At 39.5% G+C, this 21,601-nt stretch overlaps 1 protein-coding gene across 3 annotated transcripts in view; it reads right to left on the bottom strand.

Annotated features, from left to right (window-relative positions):
- PDSS2 (decaprenyl diphosphate synthase subunit 2) overlaps nt 1-21,601 on the bottom strand; it is a 202,257-nt gene that overhangs the window by 136,707 nt on the left and 43,949 nt on the right. For all 3 annotated transcript variants that reach the window (XM_014463680.2, XM_006098018.3, XM_023761774.1), the window contains exon 2: nt 5,188-5,322. In XM_014463680.2, the coding sequence (XP_014319166.1) occupies nt 5,188-5,322 (135 nt within the window). The remainder of the gene's footprint in view (nt 1-5,187; nt 5,323-21,601) is intronic.

Raw genomic sequence — 21,601 nt, forward strand, 5'->3', positions numbered from 1 at the left:
GAATATAATAGAATCAGGGGCATAGAAAGGGAGTGGACTGCTAATTCTCAGGGGAAAAGGGTGTGGGGGTTCGGGAAGAGACTGGACAAAAATCATACACCTATGGATGAGGACAGTGCGGGGGGGCGGGGTTAAGGGCAGAGGGTGGGGTGGGAACCAGGTGGAGGGGAGCTATGGGGGGAAAAAAGAGGAACAACTGTAATAATCTGAACAAAAAAGATTTATAAAAAAAAAACAGAAAAAAAAAACTTGGGATTTAAAAAACATACTAATTATTCTGCAATTTTTGTTGTTGAGTTATTTATTATGTTTTTTGTGTGACATTCCACTAATATTTTTCTTTCTTTAAACATCATTATGCTTTACATAATAACGAAGTTAAAAAATTAACACTGTCCCATGAAGAGTGCCTTAGAGTCTGATTACAGCTCACACCCTTCAGTCTGTGGACTGACGCTCTATCCCCTGAGCCAAATCAGGCAGGGCTACAGCTTACATCCTGAATTAGTGGTTGCAAAGGTCATAATAAGGTACGCCCAAGTCACAGGAAGACATGGTCCAGTTACACTACTTTAAAAGGCACATACTATACATGTGTGATTCAAATGTTTATTTTGGTCTAGAACACTACGGTAACAGAAGGGTCAATCATGTAAAGATTTAAATGAATACTATGTCCAAGGCACTGACGAGATACACAGTTGTACAAAGCTGGCAGATATAGTCCAGCTGGATACTGAGAAGGAAAAGAAAATGTGTTTGGCAAACATGTTTCAATCTCTTCTACTAGAGTTAACAAGAGGTTTTGGGAAATTGCAGGCAATGAAGGTACGGTGAAAATATGTGGTCTATTATAACTGCTAGTTAGATGAGAAAAAAACTGAGTAAATTATTGCTAAAACAACTGAGAAAGGTGAACCATTAGTTAAAAAACTCATAAAAAATTTTTAAACTTAATAATCATGCTACATTAGAGAAATCTATACTTTGAAATGTTATGTTTTATATATTGTAATGATCTATTTTTTGTATACAAGAGTATCCTATTATTAATAGAACAGGAAGTTATACACTTATTTTCTCACGAGTGGCTAGAGATACTTTTACATTAAATTTAGTATTTTTTTCGACTGATTACCTTTGTAACCAATATGTATAAATGTATGTATTTATATTGTTGACACTATTACAGATGTCCCCCATTTCCACCCCCTTTTCCCACCCCCACTCAACCACCCTCACCTCCACCTTCTCCAACTGTTGTCTGTGTCCATAGGCTATGCATTTTTGTTCTTTGACTAATCTCTTCACCTTCTTTCATCCAGTGCCCCCACACTCCCTCTGTCATGTAAACTCAGGATTGGTAGAATAAATGTAAACCCCACAGTCTTCTTGGCAAAAGGCTATGGTAGATACTTATAGTGCATTTTTATCAATGTGGCTCTCTTACCTGTTTTTCAAAATGTAGTTATTACATTTTAACCTACATTCTGCCTCTCTTGGCCATATGATAAATTCACTAAATAGATCCACAAATTATATCCATCAGTTATGTCCTTAGGCTAAATAAAAGAGGTCACCTAACTTACTTTGGTCCCTTAGGTAATTTACTCAGGTCCCACTATCTGACATCAAAGTCAAGTTTATGAGAGAAAAAACACCAACAATGCAAACCCCAGTAGTTGGGAGGTGAATTTAAAAAGCTCCCAAGTCAGTACTTTTCCTCAGATGTTAAATAATTCACTGTGGCATTATAGATACAAGCCTCCAGCAAACGTTACACTTGAACAATTAAGAAAAGCAGGAGCAAAACAAATGAATTCAGGGATGGAGAAACAAATTAATGGTTTCTCATAGTACTATGCCAAATTACATTTTCACATTAACAAGTGTATCAACCACCCAAGCATCACCACTGACATGCTGGATCAAGCTTAATTACAGAAAATAGCCCAGAACCAGGATTATTCCCTAAATGTAATTATGGATTCTATATACTTGGGTATGAAATTCATTCATATTATTTGGAAAATTTTTATATTCATAATGCACCACCTACTCTTCTGCAGAGTTCTTTTACAACTGCTGTGTTACAATGACCGTCTACCAAATGCATATGTTCCTTGAAGGCTCAGAAGGTGATTGTAGGTGTTTCTTAGAGACTAGGTAAACACATGTTCACATTACAGTGCACTGTGTGCATATAGATAAGAGCACCTGCATAGAAAAGGTAACATACTTTAGAGTAAAACCAAGATTTAATTCCCAACTCTATCACTTACTACTTAAAGGATTTTAGACAAATCTTAGTCTCAGTATTAACTTCTTTTTCTGTAAAACGGGGATGATTCACTAATGCAACAAATATATACTGAACACCTATTATGTGTCAAATAGTACTTTACATTGATTATTTTAGAATCAGAGGTAACAAAACTTGGCTGGTGTTCACTGGAGGTATGTATGGTTATCCAATTGAAAGAGCAGACTATTAATAAAACAGGATCAAAATCAGCAGACTAAAACCCAAAGGAATTCCCAACCAGAGCTAGACATACATGGGATACAAGGTGATGTGAAGTCTATTTGCTTTCCAGGGATTATCAGGTTATTGGTATTCATTATGGATCCTTATGTGTTTTCTCCAGTTATTTCAACTAAACTCAGTCAAGAGCTTTCTACACATTTTGTAAGGTAAAGTTTTGACCTCTAATTCAAAAGTTTGGGGGAGGAACATAGATGTATTAAAGATTTGCCAAGTTGCTTTCAATTCAGGAGTTTTTCAAAGAAATACTTACAAGAAGACCTTTTTGGTATAATAATTTAATGGTTAGTCTAATCTGCAAGTGAAATAAATTATTTGAATCAGACTAGAAAATCAGAATGGAATCAAGAAAAACATACATGAGGTTTAGAAGGAAATTATAGTTACTCAACTTTCCTCAATTGAAGTTGCACCACCCTAAAAAAGTAACATGACAACTCTTACCTACAGAATTATTGTAAGGACAAACCGGATAACTGTTGCCATGGCTGGTTTGCTCAGTGGTTAGAGTGTCGGCCCTTAGGCTGAAAGGTTGCAGGTTTGATTCCCAGGCAAGGGCACGTACCTTGGTTAAAGGCTCAATCTCCCCTCCACTCTCCACCCTCCACACTAAGAAGAATAAATGGAAAAAATATCCTCAGATGAGGATTAAAATAAAAAGGATAACTGTCATAAAAATGATTAGTAACCTACAAAGCACTAAAAAATATAAATTATATCAGAGTGAGTAGAAACTAAAAATGATCCCAAGGTATCTCTTTTAGTGAAGATACTTATATGCATAAATAGTAAAAGATCTGCAAAAATTATCCTGGCTGAAGAGGGGTCATTTGTAGCTATAACAGTAATAAATTTTGCTTGCTTGTTAATGATGAAGGATCACTGTACTTCATAGCTGGCAAGCAACAGTCATTTCTAAATATTATAGAAGAATAAAACATTTATGGATAAGACCACTAGAAATAAAAAAAATCTAAGATGTGGATTGATTTTTAAATTAAGTCAATAAGATATATCAGCCATAAGTCAAAGTTTCTAGAAATGCTTCTTTCTGGGAGAAAAATTTCCTTGTTCCCCATGTTTTTAGGGTAGTTTTAATTTCACGTGCCAAAGTCCACCTGCAGAGGGTTACTTCTATAGAGAAAGGCTTTTAACACAGTGCCAAGCACTCTATTAAAATTAAATAAAGTTATTGCTGATATCTTACTAAAAAATGCAGTATTTTTTTAAAACAAAAAATTTAAAGTTTGTTTTATATGCAACCAATGTGATTAATACATGCTAGTAATTGATTTTTAATCTAAATGTGTGAGATATAAAAATCTATAATTTCAGTAACTTTAGTAAATATTGCTTCGCCATAAAAATAAGCAAAATAAAATAAATGATATAGCACTGAAGTAGACTATTTCTGCTAAAATGGTACTTGCATCAATATTTTACAACTACATATCAGTTTGAGTAGGTTGAAAAAATAAAAAATCCTAGACTAAGGGACAAAGAGGTCTCTACAGAGACATAATGATACAATGATGGGGAGGATGGGTAGTCATGAACAGAAAATTTTAAATGCTCAGGGTAGTAAAGCAAGTACAGTGGGGCCTTGACTTACGAGTTTAATTCATTCCGAGACCGAGCTCGTTAAGGAGCTCGTTAACTCAAATTACTCTATCAACTCCATGCAAAAAATCGGCTGGTATCTCAAAAAACTCGTTAGTTGGGACACTCGTAAGTCAAGGCCCCACTGTATTTGACACATATGTATGGGTAAATTTACCAGAGTTATGCATGGAGCAGCCAAGACTATCAGATCTGTTAACAATAAAAATACATATTTTAAACCATACAAATATTTTAACCCTTTGCGGTCGTTTGTCTACTCTCAGCCACCAAAGCTTTTTTACCGTTCCAGTCGTATGTCTGCTCTCAGCCACCACAGCAAGGAACCGTACGAATCTTAACTCTATTCATTCATGTATCAGTTCATAATTTCTCTGATAGCTCTTAAGTGTCTAAGCGACCTTGTCACGAACCAAAACATTACCCCGACAAATCGGAGATATCGAAACTCAATATAAACAAACGCGGTCGTTCCACACTCGCCATGCAAAACACCGTGGCGAGTCAGTCGCCTTTTGAGAGTGAAGAAATCGACAAGCTTCGGAGATACTTCGCAGAATTTCAAATAAAGCTTTACAAATTACGTTTAACTGTAATTAGGCATTCTCGCTTGTTAAGATATTTCAAAATAATACTCCAAAATGGCAAAAAGAAAGTTACCGAAAGAAGTGTACTGCGAATCTGAAAGTAACGATGAAGAGTTTTATTTTGGCACCTTGAATACTGACTCTGACGTAGAAAGTGATAACGTTTGTAGTGATTCTACTAGTAGTGACGTAGTTCCAAAAAAGAATTAATAAATCTTGTTTACCCTTCATAATCTTGCATGTTATGTATCACTGCTCTTTCAATGGAAATTAATTCCGACCAGTACGACACCCATGTCCAAATTTAATACGACCGAAAAGGGTTAATTTATCTTTGAATCAGAATGACAAAGAACTAAATAGCCATTTCTACTACCACTGTTCAGTAAAAGAAAACATAATTTAGAGAGCAATGTCAAAAGACTAATTTCTTACCATGAATAGATCCCACTGACCATGTCATAGTTCTGACATGAAGCATTCACGCTGCTGGGCCCAGCTGCTTTAGAAATAAGTAGCACCACCAAGCCCCTCAATTGGAGGTTATTCCGGCTATCTTGTACAAGCCCCCTGCAACACATAAATAAAAGAATAAGATTAATATACTTTCATAAGATCAGTCAGATCATGTTAGCAAATTGCTGCAAATATGCTCATAATTCCAAAATTAGACAAAGGAACGTGTTGAAAATAAATAGGATTGGACCCAGCCGGCATTGCTCAGTGGTTGAACATCTACCCATGAAACAGGAAGTCACGGTTCAATTCCCTGTTTCATTCCCGGTCAGGGCACATGCCAGGATTGTGGGCTTGATCCCCAGTAGGGGGTGTGCAGGAGGCAGCCGATCAATGATTCTTTCTCATCATTGATGTTGCTATCTCTCTCTCCCCCTCCCTTCCTCTCTCTAAAATGAATAAAACATATTTAAAAAATAAAAATACAGAAAATAAGTTCTAATTTCCTAGGAAAGAAAGTTAATTAAGTGATTAAACTGTAACACAATAGAAATAATCATCAGAAATGTCCAAAGCTCTTTATTATCCTGTAACAATTTGCTTAAATCCTATAGACCTGAACCACAGGGAGGCTAGGAAACATCCTATTTTAGAAAAAGAAAAGTGAATGGGAGCCATTTCAAAAGTTTTTGCTTTAAACTACAAATTTTAACTTATATTACTTATCCTTACTTATTTATTACCTAAGGTTAATCTTTATTCTTCCATTTCTGTGTAATATTAAAGAGAAGGGAAAAGAGGAAGGTGAGGCTGTGTGTGTGTGTGTGTGTGTGTATTTTGGGGATTAAGCCTGGTTAGGGATGAAGGATATGATGACACAGTAAAAACTCTATATATGCCAGAACTGTTCTAAGCATTTTACTATATATTAACTAAAACTAATTTACAACAACCCTAAGGGAAGGTACCCTGTTTATCATGATTTTACAGATGAGGAAAATGAGGGAGACAGAGATCAAGCAACATGCCTGGGTACCTGAGCCTGTAGGCGGTAGAGCCTAGTAGATGGAGCCAGGATTTGAACCCATGCCAACTGGCTCTTGGCTCTATAGTGACTCTCCATCTGCTTCATCTCAGGGACAAAACTTGTAGCTAAGTCAAATGAGAACAGTGCTTCTTTAGAACCAGGTTTAAAAAATCCTGCTATTCAGTAGCTATGCGACTGAGATAGTGACCTTTTCTATAAAATGAGGTTAATGATGTCTACTTTCCATAGTCATGTATGGAAGAGACAGCATGAGTAATGTATATAACACTATGGAAGAACATGGCAGATGATCCAGTGATCACAAAATTACATTCTCTTTCCTTATTACTGTTTTGCCATCTATTTTTTTCTCAGCTTATATTTTCTCTTTCTTCTACTCTGTTTCTCCTTCTATCTCTCAAAGTCCTCCCCACTGTACTAGCATATATAACTCCTATAAATACTGTTTCATTTTCTACCTCCCAGAACAATAAAAGTTAAGCAATTCTTCCTATCCTCATTCCAAACATCATATATCATTAGAACACCTGCCACTTTGAGATGCATTACTGAAAAGGCCAGGAAAAGAAACTGGTGAACTGGTTAACAGAAATCAAAAGAGCAGTCAGAAAAGTACACCTTCTAACTGATTTTCATGTAAGACAGTAGGTAACAAGCTGAAGAATAGATTAACAGCTTGAGTAAATTAATAATTGTTTCCAAAACACCTCTTCTTTGATTTCACTTCATTAACACCCTTAAAAAACACACACAGAGAACCAAAAGATTAAGAAAATTTGCTCCTGAGGATACCCTGCCTCCCAACCCCTACCACAAGGATCTAAATCTACAGAGGTACTATGTTTCATGTAGTCCAGGTCACACTTCACCTGGAACACTATGATTTATTCTCAGTGCCTCTTTAAGGAGGGACAGTGATAAGCCAGAGCAAATCCAGAAGATGATAAAATCATGCATGGCTGAAAAAAACAAAAAAATGGATGCTAGCTAGATTGGTAAAGTTGGTGTTCTTGCTAGAGGTGCCTCTCTCGGTAGATGTAGAATTCAGACCGAGCCTTAAAAGACGGCCAAATTTCCCTGAGCAGAGAATGGAAGTACGTAGGAGTAAGATGGGGTTATTGGAATGGAAAGAAAGGTATCTTTGGAGAAATAAACTGGTTACGCAGTGACAAGAAGGTGGAAGAATGGGAAGCAGCGCTACCCATTTGGGCAATGTGTGTAGGTGAACAAGCCCAGAAAAAGCGTAAAGAGTGAAGGACCTTAAAAGGCAAGTTTAGAGTTGGGACTTTATTCTGTGGGCAATCTGAAGGCATGGATGGTTTGTCAGCAAAGGAGTAGCGTGATTAGAGTTAACGACTAAGACAGTTACTCTGACAGTGGTGTGTTGAGTGCAGTGGAAAGGAGAGAAAAGATTAGTTAGGAGTAGCTTCTTCCAACAGTCCTGGTGAGAGATAATGAGGGCCTCAATTAGGGTAGTGGCAGCAGGGAGGGAAAAGAAAAGCTGAATAATGGCAACAGAATGGAGGAGGAATTGGACAGTCCGATCAACTGACTGCATGTGGGAGACACTGGGAAGGGATCAAGAAGCAAAGGAAAGGCAAGGGCTGAATTTAAGATTCAAACATGTATCCTGGAGGTGAAGATGCTAGCATAAGCAGAGATTGGGAAAAAAGAAAAGGTAATGGGGAATTAATGAGTTCAGTTTTGGACATGCTACATTTGAATGCAAGAAGGACTTCCAGATGGAGATGCCCAGCAGGCAGCTGGAAATGCTGTGGGTATAGATTTGGGAAGCATCTTCACAGAGGTGATGGCTGAAGCAGCAGGAATTGATCGATGAGTTTTTGAGGAGAGAGAAAAAAAGAGAAAAGAAGGGAAGAGAATCCCTGTACTTAGGAAGGATGAGTAATCAAGATGAAGGAACACAGTATGCCAGTAAATCCTTGAGGGACAGCTGGGCCAAGGAGCTGTCTCATTTAAAGACACCCAGAAAGAAGTGTGAACATACACGCACAATGGAGGCAGAGAACTGTAACAGTGCAGTGAACAGAAACTAGCATCAGTAGTTAGTTGCCCCTTCCATAAGTTTTTTTTTGTGTTTATCCTCACCCAAGGATATTTTTAGAGAGAGTGGAAGAGAGGAGGAGGAGGAGGAGGAATGAGAAACATTGATGTGAGAAAGACACATCAACTGGTTGCCTCCCACACTTGGTGATTGAGCCTGCAATCAAGGTACATGCTCTTGACCAGAATCGAACCTGGGACCCTTCAGTCCACGGGCCGATGCTCTATCCACTGAGTCAAATCAGCTAGGGCCTTCCATGGGCTTTTATGGTCCGCATTATAAACATCTAATTTGGCACTTAAAACAATGAATAATAAAAATGATAACAACAGTGATATAGACAACAACAACAACATACTATAAGGCCAGGCAGGCATGTGCTGTTTTACATGCATATGTTCAGAAACCATACAAGGTAACTGGTAAATCTCTTTACAAATGAGGAAAATTAGCGAGAAGGCTTAGAAGAGGTACGTAATTACTAGTCACACTAGTCAACTAGTAATGGAAATGTCAAGATCTAGACATAATCTGGACTCCAAAGCCCAGACTCACTATATGTTCAGCTGTGCTATTTAATTATTTGTTCACAGGTACTCCCTCCCAAGTCTGTGAGAATCTTGAGGGCCCTCAGGCTTCGTCATCTCTGGGTGTCCTGCACCCAGCAGAGTAACTGACCCAGAATAGGTCTCCAAAAAATGCAAATAAGAGAATAAATAGAGGTAGAGCAGCAGACTCTCCATGTTGTATATCTCACACAAACAGACCTGCTATGCACTATTTCCACTTTCCTCACCTCTCCTGTTATCCATATGCCACAGCGGATTCTTTAAAAGGGACAGCCAGACAGGAGAAAAGCCCCAATACATTCTAAAAAGCACACTGAGATTTATTTTAATGCTATATCAAAAGGTTACTGTATGTAAGAATTATGCTAGATTAAAGGACGTATTCCTTAAGCTTTAAACAGAGAGAACTCTATATAAAACTGGAGTGTTTATGTGTTTTGTTTCTTTGTTTAGGAGAACCGACTGAATTCAGTGCCTGTGAGAGAGGGCCGCCCTCATTTTGAACAGATAATAGGGGTAGTTCTGCTGGGGTCCAATCCCAGTGGGTCCAGGGGTCCCCAAAGGTGTGAACGGAGTCGGCGAAGAAGGAATGACACGAAGACAGCCTTCAGTTGATCAGCAGCCTAGTCAGGACCTCTAGCCAGGATCTCCAGCCAAAGTTCTGGTCGGAGTTCTGGTTAGGAACTGATCAGGATCTGATGTTTATTGTCTTGTTACATCCATATTTATACCAGCCGATTTTAATCCTGTCAATTTCTATTACAAAGGTTAGGGCGTTTCTTATCTCCATTCCAGGGAGTAAAGATTATGTAGCTTAACTACCCGCCTGGCACTTAATTAAGGGGTTGTATCCCCTCCCTAACCTCAGGGAAAGATCCCCACCTGGGGAAACAACCTTTCTCGGAGAGGTGACCTTGGTTAAAACACATGGCGCTAAAGAGAGCAAACATATTAAGAACAATATGCTATATATGCCAGGTCCCTTGAAACATATGCTGTGCAGATGTTTCTTTCCTGCAGCAACTGTGTCAAGCAGCAAGGATGGACCGGCTCCCGGCAAATTCCCCCTTTTTTATTTTTTAAATGATAGCGCATGCAAATCAGTGGCCACCTCTCAGATTGGGCTGTTTAAGACTCGGAAGAAGACTGGCAAGCAATGACAATAAGCATAGCTATAAACATAGTGGATGAAGCGCACAAGGAGCCCCGTTCCTTAGGAGGTTGCCGGCCTCTTCAGTCAAGAGATTTCAGCTGTCCTCAAGTTGTTGGTTTGGTTTTCCTTGTTGATCTGGCTAGTGGGTGGTGTCATTGGCGACAGGCTTCCCAAAGCATCAGCGAGTTGAAGGGCTGCATCAAAGGGTCCATCAGGGCCGTGCTTGATGGTGGTGTCGGTGTCCAAGGAGGAATAAGCTGTGCCCTCTGGGTCGGCTGATATAGATGATACCGGGGAGAAGGAGGATGAGGAGGAGACGGAGGGTGGTGTGACATAAGGTCGGATTAGACGGCCTGGAATCTACACAGGTGAGTCTGTATCCTGTGGAAATATACAAGCATCTCCTCTCCCCCAGGTTAAAAGTACATGAGGTCCCTTCCAGGCTCCTGTAAGTAAGTCTTTCCATTTGACGAAATAAGTGAGTTTCTGCTAAATGAAAGTTTCTTTTGCTGATTTACTCAGAGTCCTCGGACATGGCTGAGAGAGTAGCTTCCACTTCTTGATTTTCTACCATCTGTTGGGCCTAGTTGTTAACTTCTTCAGCTGACCCTATGTTGGCACCTCAGTCCCTTGCATAGCCTTCCTTTTCTTCTTTTTTCCGCTTTTCTGTCATCGGGGCAACTCTAAGTCTTTGGAACGATGAGACAAGGAGCTTCTCTGGGTCCATTGTGGTGACGCACGCAATGCATTTACTCAATCCAAGGCAGGCATTAAAAAGAAAAACCCCAAATGCTCTCTTGTATCCATTTTAAGAATAGGATTGGCACTTTCCGCTATTACCTGAGTCCTGATCTATCACCCCAGGGAGAGCTTTCCAATCCTGCACTTTTCCGGGATGGAAAGGCTGCAGTGGGGTTAAGGATAAGGCTCCTTTGGCCTACCTTCTCCCATGCCTCTACATTTACCTTTCCGGCACCTTTCCTTCCTCAGAAAAGCATGGACACACTTCTTGTATAAAACATTCCATCTGACTGGGCGTAACCTTAACTCCTCTGCTAGCAAGCATATGTATTAAAAGATCAATACGGAGTCTTTTTTCTTTAGACTCAGTATGGCACATCTTCTCAATTTAAAGATCTATACAGAGTCTTCTTTCTTTGGACTCAGTATGGCACATCTTCTCAATCTAAATTCTGTACTATCCACCTTCTTACCCTATTTATCCTCTATAGGGGGGTCTGTAGCACCCTGGTGGAGTCCTATCCATCCCGAGTGTGGGGGTTCTCAATGGGGGGGGGCTTACCTAGGGGAATCCTGTTCGAGGGGTTCCCAAAGGTGTGGACGGAGTCGGCGAAGACTATCCACCTTCTTCCTACGGTGGAGTCCTATCCGTCCCGAGTGTGGGGGGGCTTACCTAGGGGAATCCTGTTCCAGGGGTTCCCAAAGGTGTGGACGGAGTCGGCGAAGACTATCCCCCCTTCTTTCCTACGGGGAGTCCTATCCGTCCCGAGTGCAGGGGGATTTACCTAGGGGTCCCTGTTCAGGCGCCAGATGCTAGAGCATGAGACTCTTAATCTGAGCGTCGTCGGTTCGTGCACAACGTTGGGCGCCAGATGCTGGGGTCCAACCCCAGCAGGTCCAGGGATCCCCAAAGGTGTGGACGGAGTTGGAGAAGAAGGAAGGACATGGAGGCAGCCTTCAGTTGATCAGCAGCCTAGTCAGGACCTCTAGCCAGGATCTCCAGCCAAAGTTCTGGTCGGAGTTCTGGTTAGGAACTGATCAGGATCTGATGTTTATTGTCTTGTTACATCCATATTTATACCAGCCGATTTTAATCCTGTCAATTTCTATTACAAAGGTTAGGGCGTTTCTTATCTCCATTCCAGGGAGTAAAGATTATGTAGCTTAACTACCCGCCTGGCACTTAATTAAGGGGTTGTATCCCCTCCCTAACCTCAGGGAAAGATCCCCACCTGGGGAAACAACCTTTCTCGGAGAGGTGACCTTGGTTAAAACACATGGCGCTAAAGAGAGCAAACATATTAAGAACAATATGCTATATATGCCAGGTCCCTTGAAACATATGCTGTGCAGATGTTTCTTTCCTGCAGCAACTGTGTCAAGCAGCAAGGATGGACCGGCTCCCGGCATAGTTCTAGCTGGAGTTGAGGAAGGATGGCGGAAATGGGGCATGAGAGAACACTTTTGAGATTTATGCTCAAGAGTTCTAATCTGTGCTGGTGATCCAAACCACCATCTTTTGGTAAATTTGAATCAAATATTAAGAAAACAATTTACTGCCTTCAAGAGACCATCGCTTTTGAGTCAGCTCAAAGCACCTCAAAGTATAAGTGAATGGGAAAGAATCAGCACTGGTCAGACTCCCATGAGGGGAGGAACTCCCCTCATTGCTAACTCTTGTAAGAGGTATGGAGTTTTGTTTTACTATTTTATTACCCCACTTTTACATATCCAATTCCAATAAATCAATCCATAAAATGTAAGCATAAAAAAATGGATGTCAAGTCTAACATACATGAAGTGGGCTGATTGCTAAGATTCTAATAATACTTGTGACTATAATCTCCAGTTAAAAATTTTTAAAATTTAAATTCAGATAACTGGAACCAAAGAATTGATTACGGTGTGAAATTTTTGCCAAAGAACAATAGAAATATTCTGACCATTTTTAAAACACTGACTGCAACCTGCTAAATTGATTTTGTGATCCACTAATTGGTTGCAACTTGCAGTTTTTTGAAAAATGGTATTTTAAAGTCATGTGATAAATTAAGTCAAATTAATTATGTAGAAATAGAATCATCACTACTTAAAAACAGAAACTCTGTCCATACACTAGGACAAATTTAGTGTTGCAACAAAGCATCCAAGTTCTTTAATGACATAAGGAAATATTTAAAATGTTAACTGAAACAAGACTAAAGAATATAAACTGTATATATAATATGATCTCAATTATGTTTCAATATATGCATACATATATGAATATAAACAAGGCCAAGGACAAAAACTAGAAAAAATATGGCAAAACATTAACATTTTAAATCTGGTATCATTATATAGGTGTTCAACATACAAGATGTCCTTGTATTTTTCCATGTATTTAAAATATTTTGTTTAAAAAATGAAAAGAAACAAGATATGAAGAAAATACTCCCACATGGTAACAAGTGTTAATGGGTTTTTAGATTAAGAGTGATTTATTTTCTAAATTGTATAGAAACACAGATTTCTTTGTAAGTCTGGAGAAAAAAAATACCATATTTTAAAAATAACAGAATTTTAAGAAGGCAAATGACTTACTACATTATACTTGAGTTTCTCATTTAAAGAAAAAATTTAACCCCAGAGTACTATGTTGAGTGCTTCTTGAGTTCTCATATTTTACCTTTAATTCTCTAAGATTTAGACACAAGGTCAAAGTTTATAAACCTCTAGTTTGATAGAAAGTTAAAATCGTATCAAAAACAGTGATATTACTCAGTTGTAATAGAAAAAAATAATATTCAGGGAAGTTGTTTTTTAAAGCACTGTAATTTTAGTGAGACTAAAAATAGTTAGCATGTCACAGGTTTTTATATAAAATTAGCAGAAGAACTCGAGGTTAATTTCCATTGACAAAATGACCCAAATTGTATTATTCCTGCCATACCTGTCCTGAGACTAAACTGCCCTAGACTTGAAACAACGTTAGGGCCTGAGGTGACCAGCCTTTAGAATCAGGGAGCTGTGGCAGCACTGACATGGCTTGAGGGCCACATGCACAGCCCACCCGAATTAAATCCCTGAGGGACAGCTGGGCCGAGGAGCTGCCTCACCAGAGCCCTCCCAAAGCTGCAATTAGGTTTGATGGGCATGTGGCCGAAGACAAGCAGGCGCTGGAAAAAAAGTAAGTAACAGAAGAGAAAGTAGAATGGGAGTAGGGCAGAGGGATTGTTGAGCAGGGGGAAATCAAGCAGGAGCTTTCCAGAAATGGCTACCAAACACCAGTAGTTTAATGAAATATGATTGAAATTTTAAAAATATTAAAAAATGCCATAATTGAGCAAATTTGCAGCAAGATGTAGGCTGGCCACCTTAGAATTAAACATACCATCAGAAAAACAAAAACAAAAAAATCCACAAAGATTTCCCTGCTCAAATGGTATCTGAAGATTTATTTTAAAATATTAATGTAGTAAAATAGGGCCATTTAAAAAATAATGTTTTGGTCACACTGAAAACTCTGTTAAAATAATCTCATATAATAATTTTTACATACAGACCCCTTTTGTTCACATTTAAAAAATTAATTTAGTGTTGAAGCAAAGGAGCAGAAAGATGGAGTGCTGGAATACAGGCATCATTATACTGCACAGACACATGAGGCTCACACCACCACTCAAGAAGGGACACTGGCTAAGAGCTAAAGAACTGTAAACTATACCGCCCACTACCACAGTCTGTCTGCGCAGGAATAAATCATCTAAATGTGAACGAGTGTTCCCTTAATGCTCAGCGCTTTTCTCAACTGGCAGTTCTGATTTCAATAGACAGCCACTCAGACACTAGAGAACTACTCTCAGATTAATCTGCTATAATTTTCTATGGTTTTATTCATCTAGCATAAAGCATGTTTTTATCAAAAAGAATGTCTCAATAAGTAATAAATATTTATTTAGTTTTTCACGCATCAGCCCCGTTATCTAATGAAGGTGGTTCGATTATGCAAAAATTAGAATATTTGCATTAGAAAAAGTTGGAGAAGAAAATCTGGCTTTTACATAACATATTATCAAGAGACTAAAGCCAAATATAAAAGATACAATAGCAGATGAGGGAAGCCAGTAAAAACAAGCAAACTGGAAACACTTTATAGAGAAACAATAGTACTTCAAGGTCAAATTGGGGTGGGGCTGGGGAGAAGCAAAGTTAAATACATCATGATTTAAGGAGAAATGAGTTTTTGAAAAATGAATGGAAAAACAATCAAACCCTGAAGCTATATTATTGCAACATGATGAAATCAAGTGTAAAACTTTTAGGGAAATCTCATTTATTTTTCCAAAATCAACACTGAAATCAAGGTACAGGAGACCAAAGGAGAGAATAATTAGAAGTGACAGGTGGCAGGACACAAACTACTTATGTTCATCTTCCACAGAATATATTTCCACCAGAGAAAAGATCCTATGATTGGCTGCCTAAGTTCAAACCTACTAGCTTTCATAATCACAAATATTGCCTCCCATACAACATTAAGACCTTATAGTTATTTAAAGTAGCCACCAACAAAGGTAGTAAAGGGAAAATATTTCTATAATAGTGGCATCTCTCAAGTATTGTGTGCCACAGAAAAACATTTGATTTTTTTGAAGTTTCATTTATCTGGTATTAATAGAATGGCATCAACTGAATGAAGAGAGAGACACTTGCAATAAATTACATACAGGTTATTCTAGTCAATTTAATCCTCAGAAAACAATAACACTTCTCCACTCTAACAGGTCAAAAGGGTCTGGGAAAAAAATCCCTCATTTACCAATTGCCAGCAAGCCACCTGGAGGCAAACTGTCTCATCCACCCTAGTATACCCCCAAGCTTTCACGGTGCCAGCTCATCTAACCTGACAATCATTCTGAGTGGTAGTACATATTTCCATTCATTTATTTTGGTTATTATATTTCTCTTCCTGGACTAGAATGTAAGCATGTTATATTGTATTTACATGTCAACAGTTGTTATCTCCAGTGCTTAGAATAGTGTCTGGCACACATAGGTATTAAATAAATATTTGTTGAATGAATTAACCAGGTAACCTGCCCAAAATTATATAGCCAATAAATGAGAGACCTGGGGTTTAATTTGGATGTCTGCCTCTGAAGCCCATATTCACCCAACCTGGAGAGAGAATGATCACAGCAGCATTAAAACACAGAGTAAAAATGAATGATGGCTTAGAATTAAGGCTTACAAAGTACCTTTCAGATAAGAAGTGTGAAAGGTTTTAAAGTTCATTTCTCCTAAGCACCTTGAAACTTCTCTTGATTATAGGTCCGGTATATTGAGAGCTGGACAAGAAGTTGGGTGCAGCCTTCTCCTAATGGGCAAGTTCAACAAGCCTCACAGGCAGCACAGAGCCAGAGGATTTGCGGTCCATTAAACACAGGGCCATGGGAAGTCTTGAATAGCCCATTCACACAGAAGCTTAGAAAAGTCTGCACTGCAGTGAAAGTGCTGTCCAGGTTAAAAACCACAACTAAAAAATAACAACAAAAACCTTCAGACTGCAGGAGTAGCCAGGGTCTACACAACAGCCAAGGAGTCTTACAGTGAAATGAGATCTTCTAAGGCCCAGCTTGTGGCATATGTCCCTGTGCCCTTATGGTGGTCTGTGATAGTTGACCCTCTAGTCCACAAAATTGTAACTTTTATGGAAGGAAGAGATCACATTTTTCATCATTCTTTACTGAAAACCTTGGGTCCTTTCCTTGAAATTGGACAGAATGTGAATTTCTCCACGAAAACAGCTGATTAAAGGGCTACTTAAAAGAAATAATTTATATACATTTTCTATTTTTATTTCTAGGAACATCCTATCCTATATAATAAAAGCCTAGGTGGCATCACACACAACCCCATCACAAGACGGCCACCATGAGATGGCCGCCCTCACATCGTCACAAGATGGCCACCACAAGATGGCCGGCAGGGGAGGGCAGTTGGGGGCGAACAGGCTGGCAGGGGAGGACAGTTGTGGGCCATCAGGCCAGCAGGGGAGGGCAGTTGGGGGCGAACAGGCCGGCAGGGGAGGGCAGTTGAGGGTGACCAGGCCTGCAGGGAGGGCAGTTGGGGGCAATCAGGCCAGCAGGGGAGGGCAGTTGGGGGCGACCAGCCCTGCAGGGGAGGGCAGTTGAGGGTGACCAGCCCTACAGGTGAGGGCAGTTAGGGGTAACCAGGCCTGCAGGGGAGGGAAGTTAGGGGCGATTAGGCCAGCAGGGGAACAGTTAGGGGGCGATCATGCTGGCAGGCAGAAGCGGTTAGGGGCAATGCGGCAGGTAGGCAGGCGAGCGGTTAGGAGCCAGCAGTCCCGGATTGTGAGAGGGATGTCCCAGATTGGAAAGGGTGCAGGCCGGGCTGAGGGACACCCCCCCTCCCCCCATTGTGTACAAATTTCGTGCACTGGGCCTCTAGTATTAAAATAAGACAGAACATTTATGTTTGGAGACTTTGTTCCCATGCTAATAGCTGTATTTTGTCCTAATTCATCCTAAAATAATTCATTTTTAAAAGGTTAAAGAGAGTCAAGGAAGGCACTATAGCTATAAAGTGCTGGGAAATGTCAAAAATGTTGTGGCTCCCTGGCTGGCATGGCTCAGTGATTGAGCATTGCCCTATATGAACCAGGCACATGCCTGAGTTGCGGGCTTGATCCCCAGTAGAGGACGTACAGGAGGCAGCCAATTGATCATTCTCTCTCATCACTGATGTTTCTATCTCTCTCTCCCTCTCCGTTCCTCACTGAAATCAATAAAAAAATATTTTTTTAAAAATGTTGTGGTCATTAGGCTTTGCTTCATTAGGATGTCATTCCCCGCTGCCCCCCAACAGTTTTCCTTCCCAAAACATTGTGGGGCCTGGGCTGCAAATGGTAGCCTTCATTTCACTAGAAATAAGAAAAAAAGTAATGATATAGTCATAGATTCTCCCCTCTCTCCAAATAAAGCAGTGGAACTGTTGGACATCTATCTGCCTATCCTTTTGACTGACATTTTGGGGGCAAGGGAATGGGCAATGAGAATGAGAGGGTAGGGAGCAAGCTACTCTTGTTAAAACACATACCATGGGCTATACATTTTACATGCACTCAATAACTATGAAGTAGGTACTACAGTTATCTCCATTTTACAGGTGAGAAAACTGAGGCTTAGAGATAGGTTACTTTCTTGTCCAAAGTCAAAAGTAAGCAGGTGAGTCAGAATTCAAAATCGGGACATTTTGACACCAGAACGGCTACCTGAATTACTGTTTCTTCGTTGAAGTTCTTTGGTTCCCAGAGACCAATAATGTTGAGGAAGGGTATGACTCTAATATGAAAAGGTGGGTAGATTTTAGGAGTAAAACAAACAAGCTAGCTTTTGTTTCTTGTTGGTACAAGGTGGAAGAGCCTTTAAACAATCACTGGAATATCAAGCTAAAATAAAAGAGCTACTATTAGTTTTTAAACTCTATGCAAATAAAAAATTAATATCTACATTTATTTCAGTGTGCTGACATGTAGTACAATGTTTACTCATATTTCTAAAGTGAAATGTTTCCACCAGTACAAAGGTCACTTTATCCCAACAAACAATAGTCCAAGATTCTAAACACTACTCATTAATAGACTACAGACCCAGTCTCAACCACTTTATCCTAGAAAGGTAAAAGTAATAAACCCAAATAATAACTAATATTTATTGTATGCACTACTCTTAGCACTTTATGTTTTTACTCACTGAAACCTTATACAAGATTGTAAGGTACCACTTTTTATCCTAATTTTACAGATAGGGAAACTAAGTAAAAAAGAAGTAATAAGAGACAGGGCTGTAAATTAGGGCCATGATTAGGATTCAAGAGCATATTACTCAAGAACTAAAAAGTGCTCCATAATATACAAGCACTGACAATCCTAACTGTATGCTCTGGTCCCCATTCAATCTGGTCTCAAAAAGTGATATAAATACTGTGTAAGTTACTGCCTACATAAAAAAAATATTTTAAATTACAATTAAAATGTACAATTATTGAAGTATGTATAAAAGTTCTAATAGTCTCATTCTTTCCAAAAAAAGCTATTATTCTCTATGTCTGTATTCTTCCAAAATGTCCTTTAGTTAACCATAATGAGATCCAGTAATTTTCTATCAAACAGCATTAACAGAGCCATCTATATATTTCTGAAAAAAATTTTCTATCATTTTTCCAGATGATAGAAAAATATTTTCATGAGATTTTAAAGGAAAGGGCTAATAACCTAAGACTTTTTGGTAAAGAAACCCACGAATCACAGAAACCTGGTCAACTTTATCACTTCTGAGGCCTGCTGAGTCCCATTTCACAGTATCACAATTTTAAAAGTTTGCTAAGAAGTGTACTTTGTATTAGAGCAGCCGTGGGCAAACTACGGCCCATTTGAAATGAATAAAACTAAAAAAAAAAAAAAAAAAAAAAAAAAGACCGTACCCTTTTATGTAATGATGTTTACTTTGAATTTATATTAATTCACACAAACACTCCATCCATGCTTTTGTTCCGGCCCTCTGGTCCAGTTTAAGAACCCATTGTGGCCCTCGAGTCAAAAAGTTTGCCCACCCCTGTATTAGAGCAAACTTTCACGAGAAAATGCAGCAAAAACAGTAATCCTAAATAATAAAAGCCTAGGTGGAAGATGGCTGCTACAAGATGGCTGTGTGCACAGCAGAGGCAGGGTCCAGTGGCCGCTCCATATGGTGAGGCCTGGGGGTCCTGCAGCTGTGAGCGGCGTGGAGGAGCCTGCAGGGGAGGGCAGTTGTGGGGGATCAGGCTAGCAGGGGAGGGCAGTTGGGGGCGAACAGGCCAGCAAGGGAGTGGTTAGGGAGCAATCAGGCTGGCAGGCAGAAGCGGTTAGAGGCAATCAGGCAGGCAAGCGGTTAGGAGCTAGCAGTCCCGGATTGTGAGTCGGACATCCCCCAAGGGGTCCCAGATTTGAGAGGGTGCAGGCTGGGTTGAGGGACACGCCCCCCCCCCCCCCATGCACCAGGCCTCTAGTGTGTTCATAAAAGATCAGAAAGTTAACCAAAAACTTGCTACTACTGATATGTTGGGCTGATAGCGCTATCAAGTTAGTATTGGTATTAAAGAGTTTATCTCAAAAAGACTTATTTACTTTGTATAAATGGGCCACGATTGATCATCTTCTATTTTTCAGTATCACCAAAAAGATTCGCACAAACTTAACTATACTAAATATTCCATACAAGTCAACAATAGGAAAAATAAAGAAAAAGAAAAAAACTCAGTTTGGTATTTATAGTTGAATACATGGAAATAAGGATTTACTCCCATTTTTAATATATAAAATTCAGTAGAAGATTCCAAAATTCTATTATTAAAAAGTCTTTTATGAATATGTAATTTTAGTGCAGCTTACATTAAATAACCCATTTGTTTCATTATGCTACAAAAGTTTTCAAAATTCTGGGTAAAGAGGGATATCATAATACCTGGGTTCCACTTAAGTTATCAGATCAACTAGAGGCCCGGTGCACGAATTCGTGCACCAGTGGGATCCCTCAGCCTGGCCTGCGGGATCAGGCTGAAACCGGCTCTCCGACATCCCCCTAGGGGTCCTGGATTGTGAGAGGGCACAGTCCAGGCTGAGGGACCCCACTGGTGCACGACTGGGGCCAGGGAGGGATGCGAGAGGTTGGCCAGCTGGGGAGGGACCATGGGAGGGCTCCAGGGCATGCCCAGCCTGTCTTGCTCAGTCCCGATCGGCCGGACCCCAGCAGCAAGCTAATCCACAGGTCAGAGTGTCTGCCCCCTGGTGGTCAGTGAACATCATAGCAACTGGTCAACTGGTCAATTGTCTGCCCCCTGGTGGTCAATGCACGTCATAGCGAGCGGTTGAGCAGCCTTAGCATATCATTAGCATATTATGCTTTGATTGGTGTACGAATGACTGGACACTTAGCATATTAGGTTTTATTATATAGGATAATTGAACAAAACTGGAGAATAGCTGGTATTAGAAATGACATGGGAAAGGGGGGATAGCATGGGAAGGGCAAGGAGTAATTTTTCCGTAAAATTCATTTATCATATCTAGTTTGATATTTTGCCTCTGGATTTTATGCATCCTACAAACTATTTCTACCAGAAAAAATTAAACTGCTGATTCATCTATTTGGGGTGATTGTAACCCCCCAGCAGACTTTGGCAGTATCTAGAGATATTGGTTGTCACAACTTGGGACGATGCTATTGGCATTTAGAGTGTAGAGGCCAGGGTTGCTGCTGAACATCCTACAATATATATCTGATAGTCTCCCACAACAAAGAACTATCAGCCCCACATGTCAATAGTAGCAAGGTTGAGAAACCCTAATTTAGAGACTGTACTGTGTACTTATAACACTTACCTCATAGGATTATTATGAAACCTAAATATAAACATTTACCATGGAAAGCTATGTACACAGTACCCTGACACATACTATGTGCTCAATATGCATTAGTTATTACTATAATCAGTATTACTACTATTGTCTACAGTCAATGATTTTGGCTTTAAGGAAAGCTGGAACAGATGCAATCCTATTTTACTGGCCCCAGTGTACAAATATTAATAACTTTTAAGACATTGAAAGAAAGACTGTTTTTGAAGAATATAGCAAAAAAGTTTGAGTGTCTATGTAGACATCAGGTTTGTATAAACAAAATGTGGATGTACACTATCATTTGGGATTAAGAAAAATTACTTTGAGATTTTTATTTACAGTAAGAACAACAGTAAAATATATACAGGATGGGACA

Source organism: Myotis lucifugus, unplaced genomic scaffold, assembly GCF_000147115.1.
Source record: "Myotis lucifugus unplaced genomic scaffold, Myoluc2.0 scaffold_216, whole genome shotgun sequence".
Classification (NCBI taxonomy): domain Eukaryota; kingdom Metazoa; phylum Chordata; class Mammalia; order Chiroptera; family Vespertilionidae; genus Myotis; species Myotis lucifugus.